This window comes from Henckelia pumila, chromosome 3, assembly GCF_033568475.1.
Source record: "Henckelia pumila isolate YLH828 chromosome 3, ASM3356847v2, whole genome shotgun sequence".
NCBI classification, from domain to species: Eukaryota; Viridiplantae; Streptophyta; class Magnoliopsida; order Lamiales; family Gesneriaceae; genus Henckelia; species Henckelia pumila.
The window spans coordinates 141,345,580-141,370,127 of record NC_133122.1 but is presented as its reverse complement, the minus strand read 5'-3'; the positions used below and the strand labels follow the sequence as shown (position 1 = coordinate 141,370,127).

At 31.8% G+C, this 24,548-nt stretch overlaps 2 protein-coding genes across 2 annotated transcripts; both read left to right on the top strand.

Annotated features, from left to right (window-relative positions):
* Positions 1-1,011: 1,011 nt before the first annotated feature.
* Positions 1,012-1,515, top strand: LOC140893411 (uncharacterized). The gene has a single exon (XM_073302483.1). The coding sequence runs from the start codon at positions 1,113-1,115 to the stop codon at positions 1,317-1,319; it is 207 nt and encodes a 68-aa protein (XP_073158584.1). The 5' UTR covers positions 1,012-1,112; the 3' UTR covers positions 1,320-1,515.
* Positions 1,516-22,313: 20,798 nt separating this feature from the next.
* LOC140889639 (uncharacterized) lies at positions 22,314-22,937 on the top strand. The gene has a single exon (XM_073297358.1). It carries the CDS (start codon positions 22,314-22,316, stop codon positions 22,935-22,937), a length of 624 nt encoding a protein of 207 aa, XP_073153459.1.
* The last annotated feature ends 1,611 nt before the right edge of the window (positions 22,938-24,548 follow it).

Sequence of the window (24,548 nt, the reverse complement as noted above, 5' to 3'; positions counted from 1 at the left end):
AATTAGAATCTCACAAAGAATTAATGCATTACACTTGATTTGTTTGAGATGACTAAAATTATAGTTTAAATTAAAAAGTTTTTTTTACGCTTAAGCTCGCAGTAATCGCGCTTAAGCTTAAAAAGCTTGAAGTTTGGCTCCTACGCTTCGACATGCTTCATATAATCGAATCCAAAAAAATTAGATCATAATCTTAAAATTAGTTACTCCGATTCTCTTATATATATATATATATATATATATATATATATATATATATATATATATATATAACGAGTAATGATACCCTGCACACCCTTACCCTGCACACCTGTGGGCACCTGCCTACGTGGCGCGCCCACAACCACACAATTGTTTTTTACAAAAACTGGCTGACCAATCATGGACCGCCACGTATGCGGTACTCATGTTACCCTGCACACCTAGGGTGCAGGGTATCATTTCTATATATATAACTATCTATATTTTATTGTTGTTGTTGCTGCTTAATTAGCGTACGCACCCACCCCCGATTTCATTAAAAGGTTTTTAAAAATCCGTACATTCGAACACATCCCCCAAACTCGTATCCCCGAACTCGTCTCATCAGCGGAAAAATTGACATCCCCAAATATATGCTAGTAAAAAAACACACACACACATCGGAATTAATAAATTTAAAATATGGGAGACTACCGACGAGTCTGTCCATTGAGCAGGTGCATGTGTACACATGACAGGGGAAAAATTCATCTGTGACATTTCCTGTAATATTTCCTGTTATATTGATAATTAATTTTACTTGTTACGTTTCAATTGGGGTGACAGTTTTTTAAATATGTAAATTCTCATACGTGTCAATCAACGATTGGTGTAACATATACACCAATTTGTCACCGAAGACGACGGGAAAAGGGGCCCCCGTGGGAGACAGTGATGACATGGACGGTCACATGTTGCCCTTCGTTTATTTAAGCAGCACCTCACGCGCACGTTAGCCACAGCCCCCACTAAAATAAGCCCATAAAGGCGCATAATTTGGTTTTTCCTCAGCTTCCTCCTTTTTATATATATATATATATTATAATATCCTTATCCAAACACCAAAATCGAAACCTCTCAAAATATATAGCATGTGTTTTCTTGGCTGCGACGAGGAGGAGACGGAGGTGGGGCGGCAGCAGGCGGCGGGATCGTGCCCATACTGCGGCGGAAAGGTGCATGCCATCGACGTCGGAAGCCAATTCCGCCTATGCTTTCTGATCCCGATTTGCTTCAGATTCAAACGCAAGTACTCTTGTACTCTCTGTTCCAAGCGCTTGGTTTTATACGATTATTAAGCTTAGCTAATTAGCTACCACATTGGAACCTCATCGAATTTTCATTAATTTTTGGATTGTTCTGTAATTTCTCCATCTCTTGTAATTAATCATACTTAACTATAATTTTTGCATTTATTTTTAATTTCCAGGCTACGAAATAAAATGGAATATTTGTAGTTTATATGGATTTATTTATACATTTTTTTTTTGGAAATATTGTTTTTTTGTCAATTAACTTATCAATTTTTTGATTTTGTTCCATTAACTTTTTAAGTTTGTTTTGATACACTAAATTTAAATTTTCATTTGTTTTGGTTTAATGCATGATTTGACAGATTAACATGTCATCATTTTCCTGTCACAAAGCATTTTTCGGTGACACGTTTACATTTTTTCGTGTCACGTCATCCGCTGGACCAAAATAACGAAAATTAAAAGTTTGTAGGCCAAAAGAAAAAAATGAACAAGTTTTTTTTTTTTTTTTGTTTTTTATTTTCTGAACTTACCGTATCTGCGATTTTAGTGATAATAAAAATTAGGAGAAACGCAACCCTTATTTCCAAATTTTAAGAATATAACCAATCGTGAATCCCATGATTTACACGTTTAACTTATTAATACTTTCGAATAAACTAAACATTTTTTACACACTAAACATTTTTTACACGCATACATAAAATATTTTTTAAAAAACATATATTATGTTTTTATATATTTTCAAGATTGATATCATAAATTAAATATTCAAAAGTTTTTATTAAAATAAAAAAATTTAGTAATATAAAATTTTTATAAAGTAGATATATATGAAGAACAGTAATAATAAGTTAATTAGTTTAAAAAAAACCAATAATAATAAGTTATGATATATTGTTGAGATAAGTTTGAGAGAAAATAAAAAAAAACATGATTTGAGAGTATTTTTAATTAATTACTTTACTAAATTAATTTACAAATAAAATAAATTTTTTATTAAAAATTAAATTAAGATATACATATTACAATCGATAAAATTATAGCTGGAGCCCTCAAAAAAAAAAAAAGGAAACATGAGTTGTCAAAATTGAATTTCAGCTAACAAAGCCAAGTTTTGCACTTGCGGATAAATAATTTATCTTTCGTGTCAAGAATTACTTCTATTATGCAAATTGTCTTTTTTTTCCCCCTTTCCTTTTCACGTCCTTGTCCATATAAATTCCCATCCAAATGAATTCTTTTTCAAGTAGAACCGGCCTAAATATCATTTTAATTGGCAAGTACGCAATATGTTAAATTAGTAAAATATTGGTCGGTCTTGGCATTTTGGATACACAAATGACAAATACGTAAACAATTATTTCTTCTTTAAAAATATAAAAAAGGGTATGTATATATAATTCTTAAAAACAAGAAACGTCGTTTTTTGTTTGATTTTTGCATTTTATTCTCCCAAGTGTTATTTGTTTGTAAAAGAGCTAGGACCCCGCCTACCAACTATATGGCTTTGCGCTATTATTGTTGAATAGACAAACTACAATAAATGGAGCCTTTTGGGTTCCGTGTATGTTAGGTTAAATTAATCATCCAATAATATTGCATGTCATGTTAGGTTAAATTAATCATCTCCAACTATATATCATCAACTCATCTCTTATATTTTTCATTCCCTATCGTTCAAATAATCATCTTTATTTTCAAAACAAAAAAAATTCCAACTAATATCCTCTATGTGATACCCGTAACCAAATTCATGGTATAATAAAGAAAATATATTTAAATATATTTTTGTACCTACTAGTGAAATAAAAACTAAGATTTCTAATTTCAATTGTTTTGGCTAAATCTCGGTTCTCATATTATACTTATTATTTTACATGTAAAGAAAACTTATTATTTTTATTGACTAGTATTATTTTCAAAATAATGATTTATCTTAATTGTCATGTTGAGGTGGAATTATTAATGTTTAAAATTTTAAGAGTGACATTATATCTAATTATTTTATTAATTAGGCTTAATGCCTCAATTGATTGTTTTTTAAAATTGTCAACCATGAAAACACACGTTCAAATATATATCTTTATCCATTATAAAGTTCATAAAATCCATTTTTGTGTCCAAATTGTCAATATAGATAATTTATTTGTCATGTTAAAAATTATTGACTAGTCTTTAAATTAACCATTATACCATACTTACTATTTGTCATAAACCACCATGACTTATCAAATTCCTACCCACTAACCCATGTTTCCCCTCTCAATTTACTACCCACTAAACCAAATTCAATTCCTTACATTTAATGTGACCCTTTGAGTTGCTTGAAATTTTAGTATAAATATACTACACTAGTCACATTCTCATTTCAATCCATAATATTCATAAAAAGAAAGAGAGATAAATTATATGGAAGACATGCATATTTTTTCTAAGAGTTAAGTTCTTGTGGCATCAAAGAGTTGGGCTTGGCAAAGAGTAGATGAAGCTTTTAGAAAAATTTTATATCAGTTATCGATTCAACAAGATTTTTCGTGTAAGTGGGCTTCTACCTTTATTTTGTGTGATATAAGTTTCTACACTTATATTTATTTTTGCGTGTGAGTTAAGTTTTATAACATAAATACTTATACTTTTGAAAATTCGATCGGCATGATAATATTCGTTTCACTTTGATATATATTATTTGTTGGCTATTCGTGATATTATTTGAAGCATGTTAGAATTAATTGAAAATATTTGAGATGCACTGTTAAGAGTCGATTTAGAAATGGTTAAGGAATTTTCGATGATTTGATTTGATTTGATATGGCCCTGATGCGGTGGGTTATAATAACCGTTCCTTTGGCCTCGCCCCTTAGAGGAGTAACATATAGGGGACTGATCAGTAGAACCACGAAAAATGAGATAATTAACAGTGCAATATATGCTTCGTATTTGTTCGAATTCAGCATGCTTATTTTGTTTCGAGATTATGAAATATACATGAGTACATTTAAATATATTTTGGTGTTTATCGTGCTCGATCGACCCCCACTTGCTGAGTGTTTCCCAAAACACTCACTCCCTTACTTTGCTCCCCAGATAAGAATAAAGATGAGTTAGATGACGAAGAACAGAATAAGTTCTGAGGTTGGTGAGGATGGATCAGTTCAAGTTGAAGAAATATTTTTACTTTAAATTTTAGTTTCGCTTTCGTATTGTTGCACTTGTGTTTTTTCTCTGTAAAAAAAGTTATGGTTTATGAAATAGACTGGTTTTTGGCAAGACTTGTACTATGAGGCTTGTTGTTTTAATGTTAAATTGTTAAACAACGCCGATGTCAACGAGGCCCGGTTTCGGGGCGTGACACTCTAAATGTTATCAAATACTAAATTTTTATATTTTTTTCATTCCAAATATATTATCAAGTTAAATTAAGTCGAAAACAAGTATTTGTAATAAACTGTGTTATGTATTTTTTTGGTCAGCACCTTGTTCATTATTTCCATTTGCTGTTTATTGTAAATAGTATACATTTAAATGAAAAAAAGTAAAACACTTCAAATGAATTGAAAAGAGATGAACAAATTTAGCACTAAAATTAATTTAAAATTTTAAATAAAAACAATATGAAACGGACCAAACAATAAAAATATTTATAAAAGAATTTCGAGGAAAACATTTTCCAAAATTTTGTCCTCTAATTTGGTTCTGTATAGCTACAGCGATACTTCAAATATGGAGGTTTAGTGTTATTTGGTGGATCAATGTAACAAGCTCCAAAATGTATTGAAGGCATGTTCCCTCTTCTATTTTGGATAAATCCTCTATTATAGAGGAAAGTTGGAGATGTTGTTAGTGAAATAGTGCAAAAAATAATCTCCTTTGCCAATTTTTCCTTTAAAATCTTGATAAAATTAAAATTTATATACCTCCTTTAGTTATAAAATATTGGTTCCTTTTAATTGAAAATGTTAGAAATTAAGAGTGCATTCCGAAGTAAATTATGAGTGTGACGTAGCCAAAATAACGTCATTTAATTTGAAGCAAGTAAAGTTGAGGGATGCATAAGTCTCTGGTTCAAGATTGCAGACGTCATTTATGTGAAGCCAAGAAAAATAGTAGATCGTCAACTGCGTCATGAACGGAATGCCAAAGATGCTGAGGTTTTCTAGCGAAAATATCCGGATGCTCAAGTCAACGCTTTTCAGACCCATGTATGGGTTCAACACACTTAAATTATCGGCAATATGTTTCTCAAGATATAATCTTAATAATAGCTATCGATTTTCAACCATCGAATGGTAAAATAAAATTTTAAATTAATTTTAGTGCTAAAACACACACAGTTGAGTATGTGATATAATATATGATATTTTATGTATCATGATACACCAAAAAACAGTTATTAGAAGACACTCAACCTTTATAAAATAGTAATTAATTATAGAATAGTATATATAGATAGTATAGATGTTAAAATCTCACTTAATACTACAATATATTGTGTGTTATACATTAAATTTAGTCTTATATTTCTTGATTATTATGCGAATTAATCACCAAAAATCTCGCATTTCTAATTTCTTCCATAATTTATCATGTTTATAGTATCAAGGACGCTGTTTTTCATATTCCGATTAAGATCACGAGGAGTTTTAAAAAAAAAGTCGTAAAGAAAATAATCAAAACTTCCAAAACTTAAAACAACGTTAAAGATCGATCAAAACTTAAAAATAAGATTAAAAAAATACAGGAGTTGCAAACTGAAATCGTAAAAGTTCAAAACTTAAAATAACATTAAGATCGATCAAATAATTAAATAAAGTCATAGTGACTTGTAGCGACCCTACCCGGATCCATTACCTAATCAGAGTTAAGAGCATAATTAAGCATGCATTAAATAAATCGCTGCGGAAGACTTAAATAAAAACAGACCGGCAGAATACAACCGGTTAATAAAATTCGATTATACAACCCAATCGAATAAATAAGCCTAAAGGGCAAAAACCTACAGCTAATCCTGCTGTCTTCACTGGTCACTGGCTACTCCAAGCTCCTGGTGCTCAAACCTGCACCTACACCTGCCCCGTCGAATAGGGTGTCCAGATACACAGAAAAGACTGGACGTGAGCACTAATCTCAATACAAAAGCACGGGTAAAACATACAAATATGATGCATGCAAATGACAGGGTATCCATATCTGGGATAACTGTATACAACTGCTCAGTAATGGAACCTAGGACATGAGTGGTACAACCCGGGGAGCAAATCCTGCGTACACTGCTCATTCCTACAGGATGTGGACCGTGTCACCCAGATGCTAGTAACCCATAACCCGTCGGTCACTGGGCACTATACATCAATCGTCCAAACAGGGCTGAGCGGCCCTATATGGCTCATCTCAAAAGATGGACAGACACAATATGATATGCACATGCTGCATAATAATATGACACACAAATGCAACAAATAAGCATGCAAAACCCGCTGGCTATCTCAGTCAGTACTTACGTACCTTTTTACAGGCAGTCCTAGCAGTCCCACTCTAGGTTCCAAGCCTACATCAGCTCTACAATGCAAATACTCATGCATCATTAATTAAGCTCTAAAAGCCTTAACTAAGCTATTGCATACTCTTAAATAATTTAAGGAGACCATAGCTATACTTGCGTCCGTCGTCTGCCTGCTGATGACAATTGCCTCGAAATTAGGCCACAGCTCCGGCTGCTCCGCTACGACGTCTGGATCGCTATGCCACTTTCGGATTCCACATAGGATGCCTAGATCTCCCTAGATCTGAGTTAGAAGTCTAAGGAATCGAGAGAGAAGAGAGGAAAGAGGTGTGAGAAATGAGCTCTCGGACCCTATATTTATAGACACGGAACGGAACGTCCGTTCCTCAACGTTGCGTCCGTTCTGCTTGACGAACGTTGATTCCAATCCCCATCGTTGCTTCCGATGTCCCATCAAGTGTGTAAGCAATGACGTAATATTTTTGACGTCACGGATGACATCACTGCCAGAACGTTGCTTCCGTTCATGAACGTTGCTTCCGTTCTTGGTCACCCTTCGGGCCACTTTCGATCATTCTGAATCAATTTTTGAAGTCCGTTAATTCAAAAGAAACTTACTTAATCATGTATTAATAAATCAAAACATGATCACATGATTAATTATTCATTAATCATTAATTCCGGATACGGGTTACTACAGACTTATGCTTCATGAAAATCGATAGAATGTCTTCTGCAATTGTAATCAAAGAAAGCATGTAGGCATTGGTGGCTGTCAATGGAGACTTGCGTATCATTGGTGTTATTGGTGGCTCGGAAAAAAGTTTCTCACAATTTCTCGGTGCCATTTGACCAAAACCAAGAAAATCATATGATTCTTCATAAGAACTCAACTCAAAAGTATTTATTGCTTTTTGGAAACCTTCTATAGATATCCCATAAAACACACTACATCCGTCAAAGTTTGATCTGATAATTGGATCAGAAGCGGTTTTGTTCAATTTGACGATAAATTCTGATATTTTTATTGCCTTGACTAATGTAATGTTCATCATAATACCAACAAGATCTTTCAAGCGCCGGCATTGAGACCACGAGGATCGGATTTTAAGGAAGAAATACACACGTTAAGATTATGTGTTTTTTGGCACACTTGCTGTATCAAAGAAAGATTTTTATTGCTAATTGACATGCACATAAGTTGTGTGAAGAAGAAGAAGAAAAAGAGGATTAAGAAGACTTGTGTGACCGAATGATGAGACATTTTTTTCATCTATGCTTGTATGTATATATTTAGTCTATGCATGTTCTTTTCTTTTATACATGTAAGAGAGCATTTAAAACACCAAATCTGGTGGAATTAATTAATATTACAAAGATGTTATATTATAGTGCATCTTTATAAAATCAAAGGGATTGATGTCATTCATTTGGGGCCGATATCATTAATTTGTGCAAGATTCAAGATATGGTAATTCTTTTTTATGAAATATCTTTGATTCTAATTAAAATTAACTATATATACCAACTTTATTATTTTCTTTTGTAGATATACCCAATACCAATATTGTATTATCTTAGAGGTGTTGTTCACACAAAATGATGACTTATATCAGATTAATTAAGTTCATCAGTCATAATTCATCTTTAAATATAAATATAATTTTTTGACCAAAACAAATCAATGTCGTACGTAGTTGCATGTAGGAAATAATATTGAGATGAACATAGCATACTGCACATTACGTATCACAAATCGAATATATATATATATATATATATATATATATATATATATATATATATCAGGAAGGAAACAAATTAATTAAAAAAAGTTAGAACAAGTCAAGGTAATATGGAATTCCAGTGGATTTAATCCAATTTTTACTATCAATGAAGTTCCTGGCCGTAAACTTGACAGCCTCAGCGCTGCCGTAGATAATATGCGACCAGTTAGCTCTCTGGTTCTTAGTTGCAGCAGCATCACCTGCAGGTCCATGGTTATCGAATTCCGCATCATACACATTGTCAAATCTTCTAACTCCTGACCACTCCAGCCATCCCTTTGGATCGATCAGTTTTCCCAGAATACTTTGCATGATCACCGTTCTGGAATTCTTTTTCCATGGTCGGCCTAAATATGTCTTCACGTAAAAATCATTTGTCCCTGAAAAATTGCAATTCTGCATAACAGTGCATGTATCCTCATTTGCCGCATCTCTGCCTTGTGCGGTGATGGTGTTTGATTGCCACGGTAATGCCTTGCGTGTGTAGATGCGACAGTTTTGGAAGAAAACTTTTGCGTTGCCGAATATAAAGTCGACGGTACCATAAACTTTCCACTCCCTGTAGAACTGGGTATTGATCTTGTTGGGAAATCGTCGACCGATCCACCGCCGTTCTTGTATGCGTTTCACCTGCAAAAACTCACAACAACACAAGGAAACCAAACCAAAAATAAAACGTGAGTAACACAAGGGATTTCGGGGCTCAGACGCTACGACTCTCCAAACCGCCGGCAATCCACGGCGAAGACCACAAAGGCTCTTCCCAACCCAAACTCACGCTCCTACACACACCTACACACAGTAGGAATTTTCGGCCAACCACGAACGAGAGAGAGGGCAGCAACATGCACAATGCAAGGAAGGGGAGAAGACACTCAGTCACAAGGAGGAAGCTCACAAAGAATCCTTCACTCTATCTTGCTCTCACCCAATCTCTCGGCCGCCTCACTCTCTCTCTCAATCTCTCGGCCTCACCCTCACGCCCAGAAGGAAAAGGAGGTGCACTCAAATTCCTCCCATTTCTCTCACTGGCGGCCCTCTAATCTGATTAGGGAAAGTGGGTAATATATATTAGAAGGGTAGTGGGCTGGGAAAAGAAACAAGTTGGGTCAAAGCCCAACAATCTCCACCTTTTGGCCCAACACCGGTTCACTAGTTAAGAGAGTCACCTATAGTCATCATCATCGCCCCACAACAAAACACAAATTTAGTCTTTTAAACCAATATGCAGCAAACACAAAGTAAGCTACAACACTATTTCCAAAAACAGAACACATCTGTCAAAAAATCAAAGTTTAAAAAACTTTTCAACATTTTCTGAAACATTACTCTAACCAAGAAAATGCTCCACCTCGCTTGGAGCCCAGTCAAGTTCTGAAAAATATTCCTACAAAACTATTTTTCACACAGAAAAATAGAAAAAACAATCTAGCAAATTTCACAAAGAAAAAAGCATATAGTCACAAAGACACGGGTCTCACAAAGAGACACAAGCACAAAGCTAACACATTTTTACACAGAAAACATGCACATGGTCACAAAGACACGGGCGAATCACAAAGAAACGCGAAAAACATGGAAACATGACAGTAACCAAGCATGGAAACACACAGTATCCAACAGGCAAATAAATCCTAGACTTCTATCAGCAACAAATGCACATAAGTCCTAGGCTTCAATCAGCAACACATGCACACAAAACCTAGACTTCTAACAACACCACATGCACATAGCATCCGCACCACGCGGTTACGCTACTAAAGCAGTAAAAGAGGTCCAGCCAACATACCAGAGCGAAACTCATCGCAAGAGTTTCTATTCCAACAAACCAGTGACGACGGCACGGTGGACAGCACCTAGCTTCCAGCGGCGGCGTCGACATCATCAGCGGCAGCGGTGACAAGCGGCTTCGCCGGCGGCGTCCAGCGGCTTCGGAGACTTCTCTGACAGCCAACCTGTCTCGCGGCGACGGATCTCCAACTAGCTTTCGGCGACGGATCTCCACCTTGCTCTGATACCACTGTTGGGAAATCGTCGACCGATCCGCCGCCGTTCTTGTACGCGTTTCATCTGCAAAAACTCACAACACAACAGGGAAGTCAAACCAAAAATAAAACGTGAGTAACAGAAGGGATTCCGGGGCTCAGACGCTACGACTCTCCAAACCACCGGCAATCCACGGCGAAGACCACAAAGGCTCTTCCCAACCCAAACTCACGCTCCTACACACACCTACACACAGTAGGAATTTTCTTCCAACCACGAACGAAAGAGAGGGAAGCAACACACACAAAGCAAGGAAGGGGAGAAGACACTCAGTCACAAGGAGGAAGCTCACAAAGAAGCCTTCACTCTATCTTGCTCTCACCCAATCTCTCGGCCGCCTCACTCTCTCGCTCAATCTCTCGGCCTTACCCTCACGCCCAGAAGAAAAAGGAGGTGCACTCAAATTCCTCCCTTTTCTCTCACTGGCGGCCCTCTAATCTAATTAGGGAAAGTGGGTAATATATATTAGATGGGTAGTGGGTTGGGTAAAAAAACAAGTTGGGCCAAAGCCCAACAGATCTGAGGATTCAACGTGTCTTGAATTTGATACCCCTGGAACCGATCGACACTTGTAGAAGGCTAAGAGGTGGTCGTGGCTGCTCAGAGCAACAAATTGTTGCATTTCTGGACCCGTTGTGTTTTCCAAGTTTATATATTTTTCAATGAATCCAGCTGCTCTGATTTCTGAAACAACCAAAATTAACCGAATTATTAAGTTTATACAATATATAGTTGAAAACAAAAAAAAAATAATTAAAAAGGGGGAAACTTACGGACAGTTGCTGTCTGCCAAGTTCGCAAGCTCATGTTAGCGTTTTTATGACCTGATATTTTGGTGACGTTCATTCCATCACCTACGAAACATAAATTAGTTTTTTCTTTGGCAACAATGATGTTTTTGTAATAAACACATTTTTTTTTATTTCGATGACAGTCCTTTGGGAACTGTTGTTCGGAGCTGCGGCAACGGCTTCAGCAATTGTCATGAAATTTCCGCGTCCGTCTTTCAACACAATCAAAGTCATCATCGATTGTGCACAGTTGATCATCATCACGAAGACCGTAATGCAAAATAGATTAATCTTGATTGATTTCATAATTGCTTCCTGCATGTTGATTAAGAATATACAGTGTTATATGCTTAAGTTCAATTTTTTAGACGAATAAGGCACATGAATTGAAAAATAATGGATTAATAATATAAGTATTTTAAATCAATATAACTTGGATTAGATAATGGTGCATGACACTAATCATTGGAAGAACTTGAGCCAAGCATTGGACAAAACAAGGATGATTAATAAATCAATGTGATATCCTTCACACCAAACGATGCTTAAAATATACACCACTAAAACTTAAAAACTCAAACAAAAAATTGAACTTAGAAAATTTGTGTGTCAGAATGAAATGTTAAGTTTAACTATGAACAAATTAACACGAATATTAATTAAAACTTAACCTTTCGATTGATTAGATATTTAGGTATTGTTTGCAACCTCAAAAAATAAGTGAATATGGAGATTCTCTTCACAAATTTGTTGAGAAAAATAGTTTTTCATAAACAATCACTAGTTGATTTTGTAAACTGATTTGTTTTTATAGTGATTATTTCGTCATGTTGCTTGCGCGTGCATAATTATCTTCGTGTTATTTACTTTTACTTTTATTATTCCGCTGCGTAGTGCGTCTTGAAGTTTTGACAACACTAAGAGATAACACTAACTCATAAGGTCAAAAGGTTATTTTTGATTTCTTAGTGATTTCAGACTGTCCTACCCTAACAACAATGTTTTTTTATGAAATACTAGTATTCCACCTGTGCAATGCACAGAGTGTTATTTTTATGTAATTTTTGGCAAAATTAATAAATATGATTGTTTGAATAAATAATTAAAATACAAATAAATTAAGGTTGAATTGGATTAAATGATTTAAAATTTATCAATATAAATGTGTCTTCATTGTTTAGATAACTTTTTTAAAAATAAAATAAAATTTATCTTGATATTTATTACACTACAATTGAGTTGATCACAACAGATTTCAAATAATTAGAGTATTAGAATCAATTTAAATTCATTATGGTTGGAGGGGTGTTTGATAGAGTTTATAAGTTTAATATATAAATTTATTTGAAAAACTATTAGAAAACAGTTTTAAACAGTTGAGTCATTGAGATAAACTATTTGTCATCCTTTAAGATGTTTTTATTTAAAAAAAAGTTGTTACACCCCTATTTTTTTTATAAATGTCTTATTTTAATATCTTACTTCTTCATATTACCTTTGTATATTTAAAATTTTATTATTTTCTAAGTCATTTATTTATCGAACAATTATAAATTTGATGCATGCAATATTCGTATTCTATACAAAAACAAAATAGAAATTTTTTAACTTTTAAAAATTTTAAATTTGAAATAGAAAAATAGAAAAAAAATATAAAAATATAAAAATAAATAAAATAAAATATAGATACATAATATTTGGATAATATAAGTTAGATTAAATTTTGTAAAATTAGTATAAAATATTCTTTATATTAACAAAAATTAATATATAAAGTATATAAAATTAAATAAACAAAAACAACTATAAGTATGATAATGAAAAAAAATTTAAAATTAAAATTTATATTTATCTATATTTTAAAAAATTTTAGATCAACAATTATATCACTTTAATCATATATTATATTTTCTTGAATATCCTATGTTATCTCTATCTATATTTTTGAATTCAATAATATCTTATTTGAATTTTTAAATTTGATGATAATAATATCTTCACTATTTTCAGAAATTATTTTTCGGTTGAAATATATATATATATATATATATATAATTTTTTAGATAAAATAATGTTATCTTTTGTTGAATATTCAATGTTATATCTATTTATAATTTAAATTCGATCGCATATTATTATAATTTTAAATTTAATGGTTATTGTTTATTATTTTTCGAAAACATTTTTGAACGAAAAATTTTCAAGTTTCTATTCTTAGTATTTATTTTGTATTTAATTTATCATGATATTTTGATATATTAAACTCTTATATTTATTTTTTGGCTTGTAAAATTTGATTTACAAATTTTGTTGTATTAGGAAAAACAACCAAAGATAAAAGCAAAAATTAAATAGTATTTTTTATTTATATTTTAAAATTTTAGATCAAATACTTTATCGTTTATAATATCATCTTAATTTTTGAATATTCAATATTATTTCTATCTATAATTTTGAATTAAATAATATATTATTTGTATTTTTTAATTTTATGATATCTTTACTATTTTTGAAAATGTCTTTTGAGCGAAAAACGTTGTTTTATTTCTATTTATGAGACTTTTTGTTTATATATATATATGTAGATATATATTTTTATCTATATTTTAAAATTTTTAGATTCAATAAGTCTATTATGCATAATATAATTTTTTAAATATGTGAACCAAAAACTAAAATTTTTTATCATGAAAATATTATTTTAATTTTTGTTTAAATTCAACCCATATTTTTATATATTTTTTAAATAAAAATTATTTTTTCATCATAAAAAAATTATTTTAAATTTTTACAAATTTAATCGTATTTTTACTTGTGTTTTAAAATATTTAGATAATAATTTATATTACTTAATCATAATATAATCTTTTTTTTGAATCTATCTTTATCTGTGAATTTAAATTCAATATTATCTTTATTTGTATTTTTTTTATGCATTTACTATTTTTGGAATGAAACTTTAGGCGGGAAAAATTCAATTTTCTTTTTTTAGTATACTAGTATTCCACCTGTGCGATGCACAGAATGCTATTTTTATGTAATTTTTGGTAAAATTAATAAATATGATTGTTTGAATAAATAATTAAAATAAAAATAAATTAAGGTTGAATTAGATTAAATGATTTAAAATTTATCAATATAAATGTGTTTTCATTGTTTAGATAACTTTTTAAAAATAAAATAAAATTTATCTGATACTTATTACACTACAATTGAGATGATCACAATGGATTTCAAATTATTAGAGTATTGAAATCAATTTAAATTCATTATGGTTGGAGAAGTGTTTGACGGAGTTTATAATTTTAATAAATTTATTTGAAAAACTATTAGAAAATAGTTTTAAATAGTTGAGTCATTGAGATAAGCTATTTGACATGATGTTTTTATAAAAAAAAAAAGTTGTTACACCCATATTTTTTTTTAGAAATGCCTTATTTTAATATCTTACTTCTTCATATTACCTTTGTATATTCAAAATTTTATTATTTCCTAAGTAATTTATTTATCGAACAATTATAAATTTGATGCATGCAATATTTGTATTCTATATAAAAAAAATACAATTTTTTTTAAATTTTAAAAATTTTAAATTTGAAATAGAAAAATAGAAAAAATAAAATATAGATACATAATATTTGAATAAGATAAGTTACATTAAACTCTGTAAAATTTGTATAAAATGTTCTTTATATTAACAAAAATTAATATATAAAGTATATAAAATTAAATAAACAAAAACAACTATAAGTATGATTATGAAAAAAAAATTAAAAATTAAATTTTATATTTATCTATATTTTAAAAAAAATTAGATCAACAATTATATCACTTAAATCATTATTATATTTTCTTGAATATCCTATGTTATCTCTTTCTATATTTTTTAATTCAATAATATCTTATTTGAATTTTTAAATTTGATGATAATAATATCTTCACTATTTTCAGAAATTATTTTTTGGTTGAAATATATCTATATAATTTTTAGATAAAATAATGTTATCTTTTGTTGAATATTCAATGTTATATCTATTTATAATTTAAATTCGGTAGCATATTATTGTATTTTTAAATTTAATGATAATTGTTTATTATTTTCCGAAAAAAATTTTGAACGAAAAAGTTTCATGTTTCTATTCTTAGTACATTTTTCTGCATATATATATATATATATATATATATTAACTTCAATCGCATTTTATCTACATTCTAAAATTTTTATATTAAATAATATATCGCTCGTAACATCATCATTTTTTGAATATTTGTTGCGTATATCTATACATGCATATAGTGAAACCAATCATCCTATTAAAAGTAAATGTTAAATTTTACTTGATGAAAAAAGACTATTTAAATTTTTAAAATCTTATTTTTATGTATATTTAAAATTTTTGAATTAAATAGCATATCACTAATAATATTATTACTTTTTAAAATATTTATTTACTGTTATATATATATATGAAACAAAACACCTTAAAATTAAATTATGTTTCATAATGAAAAATATTTTTTTAAAAAAAACTCTATCTTATTTTTATAAAAAAGTAAAAATATAAATAAATGTTTAAAAATATTATTTTGATTTTTGTTTTTAATTCAATTATATTTTTTATTTATATTTTCAAAACTTTAGTTTAACTATTTGTAGCTGAGTTTTATGTTTTTATATATAAAAATGCTAAAAGTATAACAAATATCATGTACAATGATATCTATAACAATAATTTCTTGATATTTTGATATTTTATCGCGATATTTTGTATTTAATTTATCAAGATATTTTGATATATTAAACTCTTGTATTTATTTTTTGTCTTGTAAAATTTGATCTACAAATTTTGTTGTATTAGGCAAAACAACCAAAGATAAAAGAGAAAAATTAAATATTATTTTTATCCATATTTTAAATTTTAGATCAAATATTTTATCGTTTATAATATCATCTTATTTTTTGAATGTTCAATATTATCTCTATCTATAATTTTGAATTAAATAATATATTATTTGTATTTTTTAATTTTATGATATCTTTAGTATTTTTGGAAATGTCTTTTGGGCGAGAAAAATTGTTTTATTTCTATTTATTAAACTTTTTGTTTTATATATATATATATATCACATATTTAAAAAATGATATTATGCATAATAGACTTATTGATATAGATATGTAGATATAGATTTTTATCTATATTTTAAAATTTTTAGATTCAATAAGTCTATTATGCATAATATCATTTTTTAAATATGTGACACGTATATGTATATATGCAGAACAATCACCACTATAATTTTTTCATCATGAGAATATTATTTTAATTTTTGTTTAAATTCAACCCATATTTTTATATATATTTTAAATAAAAATTATTTTTTCATCATAAAAAAATTATTTTAAATTTTTATAAATTTAATCTTATTTTTACATGTGTTTTAAAATATTTAGATAAAAATTTCTATCCTTACTCATAATATAATGGTTTTTTTTGAATCTATCTTTATCTGTGAATTTAAATTCAATATTATCTTTATTTGTATTTTTTTATGCATTTACTATTTTTGGAATGAAACTTCAGGCGGAAAAAGTTCATTTTTCTTTTTTTAGTATACTTTTATGTTTATATATATATATATATATAGATATAGATATCAATTCAAATGTAACCTTACATTTAAATGGAAGTATTTTGATTTGAAAAAGTGATCTAATTTGGTAAAGGATTTGAAATGACACCTATGTTGTATGGATTAATTTATCAATCATAATCGCCATTGGCTTTACATAAATTAAGGCACTGGTAGATTTGAAATCCATATTTGGCCATGGCTCATATATGCTTGATGTCTCCAAATCTTGGGGCCATGCCCATGACCCCACGCGTATGGTGTCTGTCCCTTCGTTCAAGGGGCAAAAGCTGGATTTCAAACTTTTCGTACAATATTTATTTTTGGATATCAACTAATTAATCAATCACAATATGATAATATTCCCGCAACTTACATTACTTAATAATTATTTGTTTGAGTTATTTATCGATTCTAAATCGATATCAAAGACATTTCTCTAATACTTTCATATTTTGATAATGAATTCAGGACAAAGTTTTGTTTATTATCGATAACAACTATTGTTAACACATGTGATTCACATATCACATCTCGTAAATAATATGATATTTTCAAGATATTTAATATTTTGTTTAGGAGGGAGTATATTTTTAAAATTAATATTAAAAAAAGATAAATAGTTAGTCAGCCTTTTGGATTGTTTTGTAGTACAATTAATAAACACACATGTTTAGGTTCTTTTGTTTTTATATACTCCCTTTGTCCAAGTCATTTAGGTTTGTGTTTCACACAGAAAAGTGTTTGAAAAGTAATTTTGTAATGCAATTTCTCATTTTGCATTTATTTAATGAATATTTTATAGAATAAAATAATTGTACAAATAGTTGATGATATGGATTTAATAAGGTAAATTGGTAAAGGAATATGAAAAACACCATTAAATTTTAAAACTATACTATTGAAATGTAGCTCGTAAAAGGAATATAGATAGATTCTATGGTTTATAATGCAATTAGGTAAAACCTCGTTTTCTAAATTATAACGCAATTATTTCTAATGACACGTTTCCAATTAGCACAAGCTATATTACATTTCACGACAAATAATCAATATGAATTTAAAATATATGATCAACATGACTAACCTAATTGATTTGATTGAAATATTTTCTGCATTATTATTATTATTTCTTTATTCGTTGATTTGAATGCGCTAAAAATTAAAGAAATTACCATAATTCATAACAAAAGGAAAAAATTATTATTATTATTATTTGAGAGGGGGAGAAATTGTTATAATTAGATCTCGAACTCGAGACCTCGTCTTATATTCAAGATCTTGATATCAGATCATGAGCTACTCGTCATCGAAGGAAAAAATTAAGTTAATATGACATAATTTATCTCGTCATCGAAGTTAATATGATATAACGGGGGATCAGAGCATCTGACCAGCTAGCTAGTTGAACTTGTGTCATATATATTAATTGATCTAGTCCGCCCATGTAATATATATCTATCTAAATTTAATTTTACAGCCCTCCAACATTAACTAAACCAACACAAATATCAACAAAAAAATATGAAAAAACTAAAAACCCGGAATTTTTTCACCAATTAATGTAAATTGAAAATCATTATATAAGTTTGGAAAGCAGTTTTATAAAAAAACCAAACATTACATAGCACACAGTAATATAGCTTGAAAAATATTATATAAGTTTGAAAAAAACTTTTTTCAAAAACAAAAAATTACACAACACACGCATTGCGTGTGCAGTGCCGTACCTGAGATTTCGATGAGCCTTGTCGAATTTAAATTATATAATAAATGGATCCCCCAAATAATAGGTCACCATTTTTTAAAGAATTTTTTTTCCATAATATTTTTTATCAATTTTTCCGAATAATGTGATCATGAATATCTTGAGGCAAACTAACTCTCTTAAATCATGTTTTCTTGTTAAATATATTCAATAATATTAAAATTATCTTCTGTATTCAGTTTGTTCATAGTAGGATCTTGGATAAATTTCTATTATAATTGTCATTTATAAATGAATCAAATATTTCAAAATTTTTGTTGTCTTGATTTTTCGTTACACATCCGTAAATAATAAATTACCATTTGTTGTATACATTAGTATTAGTATTTTATTATTGTTATCTCTAAGATATTTATATATATCTCCAGTCTAACTCTGAGTTAATTAATTCTATTTATCTTTGTTTGTTTTCTCATTTTTGTTACCCAAAAAATGTTATATTGTAATTGATATGTCGTCTAACCAAAAACAATAATTATTCTATTCTATTATATTATATAGCTATAAATTATGTAGTTTAAAATTTTGCAATGCATTTGAAATTAATATGTTCTTTTAATTCTAAAATTTAGTATTCATTTCATTAACGAAACAGCTTAAAAGATTGACAGTAAAAGTAAACCATTCATAAATTATTTTTAAAAAAATAACATGAGATTTTGCACTTCAATAAGGTACTATATTGTAGAGCTTATAGAAATCATTTTTCAGCTTTTTCTTATTAATTTTTCAAAATTTTGTTAAGAAAAAGTTGAAAAGTGCTTCTTAAAAATTCTACAAAACACTAACTAAGGCCCCATTTGGTTTCAAAAACCAGGCCAAAAAAACACTTTTTTAATTACTTTTTATTTAATAAAGTGTTTGGTTGACCAGAAAAGTGCTTAAATAAGCACTTTTTTAAGTCAAAATTAGAGCTTTTTCAAAAGCCAAAAATTATAGCTTAAAAAAGTGCTTTTTTTTAAAAAATATCTACCAAATCCAAACGGGGCCTAAATATCTATTGATTTTTTTATCAAATATAAACAAATAATAAAAATAAATCTTTAAAAAATTATCATTTATTTGTCATAATCCATAAAAAAAATAAAAGCATAATAAAATTTTTTTAAAAAATTCCTTTAATTAAGAATTTTCAATATCAAAACTATTTATATATATATATATATATATATATATATATATATATATATAGTTCTGTTTCCCTGCACCCAAAAGTGCAAGGGAAAATGGGGCGCCAGCTGTCTTTTATTTTTTTTTAATTTTTTTGTTCTTTTTATTTGAAATACCCATTTCTCTCTCTCACCCATCAATAATCCCCCAATCACGTTTTCCCCTTTCCCTTCACATCACCACCCCTTTCCTCCCCGCCGTTGTTCACGCCATGCCGCCGCCGCCGCCGCCGCCGCCCTCCAAAACATCATGAGCCACGCCCGTCCTCCAACACAAACTTCTCCATCACGACACCAGGCCAGCCCGGCCGTCATCCCAGCCGCTGCGGAACCTGCCCCGCCATGGGCTAAACCTCTCAAGCTCTCGCCGACACAACCCAATCTAGATATGCCAAAGCCCGACTCACCCTTCACCATCACAGTCCCGGTCACCGAGCGAGGTGAAGCTCGACCACCACCTCCATCCTGAAACGCCGCCAGCGTCACTCGCAATCTCCACCATCGCCGAAACGGAAATGCATGCACAAGGGGGCGGAGGAGCACTACACTCTGCTAGATCTGGAAAAACAAAAATAATTGGGGATCTGAGAGGAAGAAGCACCTTAGCGACGACGGAGATGTGCTCGTTCCACGGCGGAGATGGGCGGCAGCGGGGAGTCATTTGTAGACGTGAGAAAAAAAAAGGGATCACGATGTTAATTGGAGATCTGAGAAGAAGAAGCCCTTTAGGGGCGTGCAAAAAAAGAGCCCACGTGACATTAAAGGTGTCAAAATGGGCTAGGCCCGTCCCACCATACAAAATCGATGGGTTGGGTTGGCAATTTCCCAACCCGCCTAAAATATGGGCCGCCCCGCCCCGCCCCGCATAACGGTGGGTTGTGGTGGGTTGCGGGTTGGCCCGCAAAAACCCGCCAATTTACACGTGAGCCCGCCGGGTTGGCCCGCCCCGCCACCTAAAATAGGCGGGTTGGGTTGATGTTTTCTCAACCCGCCTAAAAAGTGGGCCGGCCCGCCCCGCCCCGCCCGCCCGCCTAATGGTGGGTTGCGACGGGTTGTGGGCCGGCCCGCCCCGCCGACCCGTTTTGACACCTCTACGTGACATTTTAAAAAACAATTGCACACGTCGAAGTTTCCCTGCACCCAAGGGGTGCAGTCGAACATAATTCTATATATATATATATATATATATATACTAGTTAGGTAAGCTACACTAGGCAATGATCTGTGCCCTTTGAATGAGAAAATTTTTTACCTACCTTATATGTACAGGCACTGCCCTAATAGTGCATCTAAGTTTGTAAATTTATCAATGGTTAATGAGATCATACCATATGTGTAATACTCAAATCATTGATTTGATGGTCTACATCTCAACACATATGCATAATTAATATTATAGGGTTGACGTGACAAATCATGGGTTGTCAGATTTTCTATTAGGGTACGTACCCTTAAGGTAAAGAATATATGTGGGGTCCAATGAAAAAAAATTAGTTGACATCATATGTATCATAAATCTCCACCTTTAGATGTTCTTTGAGGTAGTACTCATACTGACAGTGGCGTAGCTAGATGGTCCCGAGGGAGTGCGACCGTCCCCCCTCAAATTTTAAAAAAAAATTAGTACTATATATGTAATATATCTTTTAAATAAATGTTTAAATTATGTGACCACCCTCTTGATTTTTTTTTTAAAAATAACTAGTTCTATATATGTGGTCTATTTATAATGTATGGGCAAAGTTTTAAGTTTTAACTAAACATGGAGTGGGGCGTTGGGCTTAGCCCTTAGCTGGCTCAGTTGTCTTATTTGAATCTTTACCCTAAAATATAAATTTCAATTTTTAGACAGCGTGTACATACTAAACGTGTGAACAAAGAAGAAAGGCGTGAAATCGTGAATAGAGAACCCCCAATCGACCGATCTCATTTCTCGAGTCTTTCCTTGAACTCCTGATTTCAGTAAGTAAATTTCATATTTAAGTTTATCTGTTTACTAATCTCCATTCTTGAACTATTTCTTGTTGGTGATTGCCGTTTGATTTCATTATTATAATTGTTCATTTTGTTCGCACCATCCATCAAGAATTAAAAATATAATTAAATAAATATAAAACTGTTTTTCTTCTTGTTTTGTGGAGATAGTGGGCGGTGGATTAGTCATCAGTGGACAGTGGCAATATTCTATTTATGCTTTTAGTTGTAGCCTTATAGTGGACGGTTTTGACTTATGATTGGAAATTCTTGATGTTTTGGGGAATCGATTATTATGCTTTTAAAATGAAATGTTAAATTTGTTAATGATAAATCAGGTGAAATAACAATGTTGAAGTATTTTAAGAAGATGCGAGATGAACCTACTTCAAATCGGGCATCTCCCCCTCTACAACCACCTTTTCCTGCTACTGCTGAATCACATGAGTATCCTAGAGATCCTGGACTAATAAAGAACATCCTAGAGTATAATGTGAATGAAAGAGAGATTGTTCGATGTTATTATTTACAAAATGGTCCATTTCAGCCTATGAATCATAAATTTCCTTGGCGTACTTGTGGGAAGGAGAAACGAAGATTTCAAGCTATATGGTTCAGTTATCATCCTAATTGGCTAGAGTATAGCATTGCAAAAGATGCGGCCTTCTGTCTTTATTGTTATTTATTCAAAGATGATCGTAAAGATCAAAGTGGTGGTGATACTTTTGTTTTTGAGGGATTTACAAATTGGAGAAATATAGAAAAATTCCACGAACATGTTGGAAATCAGGGCAGCGTTCACAATAGGAGTATGATGGCAGCTTATGACTTAATGAATAAAAAACAACACATTGAAACTTGTTTGGTAAAGGAGTCTAGTCAGGTAGCTGCCGATTATCGTGTCCGTTTGACCGCTTCAATTGATTGCATACGATTTCTTGTGTGTCAAGGATTACCATTTCGTGGTCATGATGAATCCAGAGACTCACTGTAGTGACCCGCGCAGTGATCACCTACTAATCAGAACTTAAGCATGCAATTAATTAATAAAATAATCTTAATCAGAGTAACTGCGGAATCTTAAAATAATATAATATCAGGTAGGCAAAACCTAGTGGTCAACCCTGCTATCCAGCCTTAGTCACCACCTAACCTCCCTGTCCCCGGGAGAACTACCTGCAACTGCCCCATGGAATAGGGCATCCAGCCAACAGAAAATAACCGGAAGTGAGCCTAACATGCTCAGTATGAGAGTATGAGTATACACTATTATATGTGCATGAATGCAAATGAACTGAGTACCAAGACTCTCAGGTCAAGAAACAAGCTCATGGACCGGGCCCAGGGTATATAGCACGCTGCGCCGTCGCATCAGGAGGTGGCTCATATATCCAGTGGATAATGGTGACCTGATACTAGTACATGTGTCCAACCATAAAGGTGACCTGACACAAGACTTACGTATCCAACCATCTACAAACTCGTAGGGCCCTACTACAGGATACCTCTAAGGTAAAAGCTCAATATGCTCATGTATACAACATACAGTCATGACATGCTGTAAAGGCATATAAAACATGCAATCACATAATCCATGCAAACACATAATACATGCATACTCAATCTGGATATCTCGAATAATACTTCTATACCTTTCTAAGGCAGATCCTAAAAGCTTCCCCTCTAGGTCCAAGCCTATCATGCATCACTACAACATAAATAACACATGCATTACCTAACATGTCAAACATCACCTACTAGGCTCCAAAATCCTTAATTAAACTATAGTATACTCCCTATTTACTATAGGAAACCAAAGCCATACCTTCGTCCGTCGTCAGCCCGCTGATGCGCATGCCCCAGAGCCTGGGCATAGCCTAGCTACGACCCCTGGACGCCTCGCCAAAGCTCCACCGCCTGGCTACTACTGCGGACACTGTCCGCTATAAAAATATACTATTTCCTACTCCAACTCTTAAAAAAAGAGTCCCGAAGCCCTTAAAATAGAGCCATTACCGGGAGAGGAGAGGAAATGTGACATTCAAAATGAGAACCTCGGACCCCTTTTTATAGGCTTGGGTTCGGACGGTCCGAACTGGGTTCGGAGGCTCCGAACCGGGCATGATTCCCACGTGTAGAGTGCATTTTTGACACCTCAATCTGGCGGGAGTTCAGACGGTCCGATCTGGGTTCGGAGGGTCTGAACTGCCACTTGTCAGAGCCACTTTTGACACATGTTCTGTACTGAGTTCGGAGGGCTCGAACTCGGGTTCGGAGGGCCCGAAGTGGTCCGTGTGCACCGAACTGTTTTGGTCCTTCCAAAGTCATTTTTGGACCCCCGGGACCTACCCCACCATTTTCGGACGTTCCGGATCTGATTTTCCACTTATTTGCACCAAATAAGGACACCTTAAACATGTTTTGACACTTTTAAAATTATATGTCATTTTCTAACATGTTTAAAATCACTTAATCTTGTAAAATGGAATCGGGCTATTACACTCACTCAATCATGGTAATTTTCTTGAACTCTTAAGATTTCTTGCTAACCATAATGAGGATATCAATAGAGTCGCACTGGACAATGCTCCTGAAAATCTCAAAC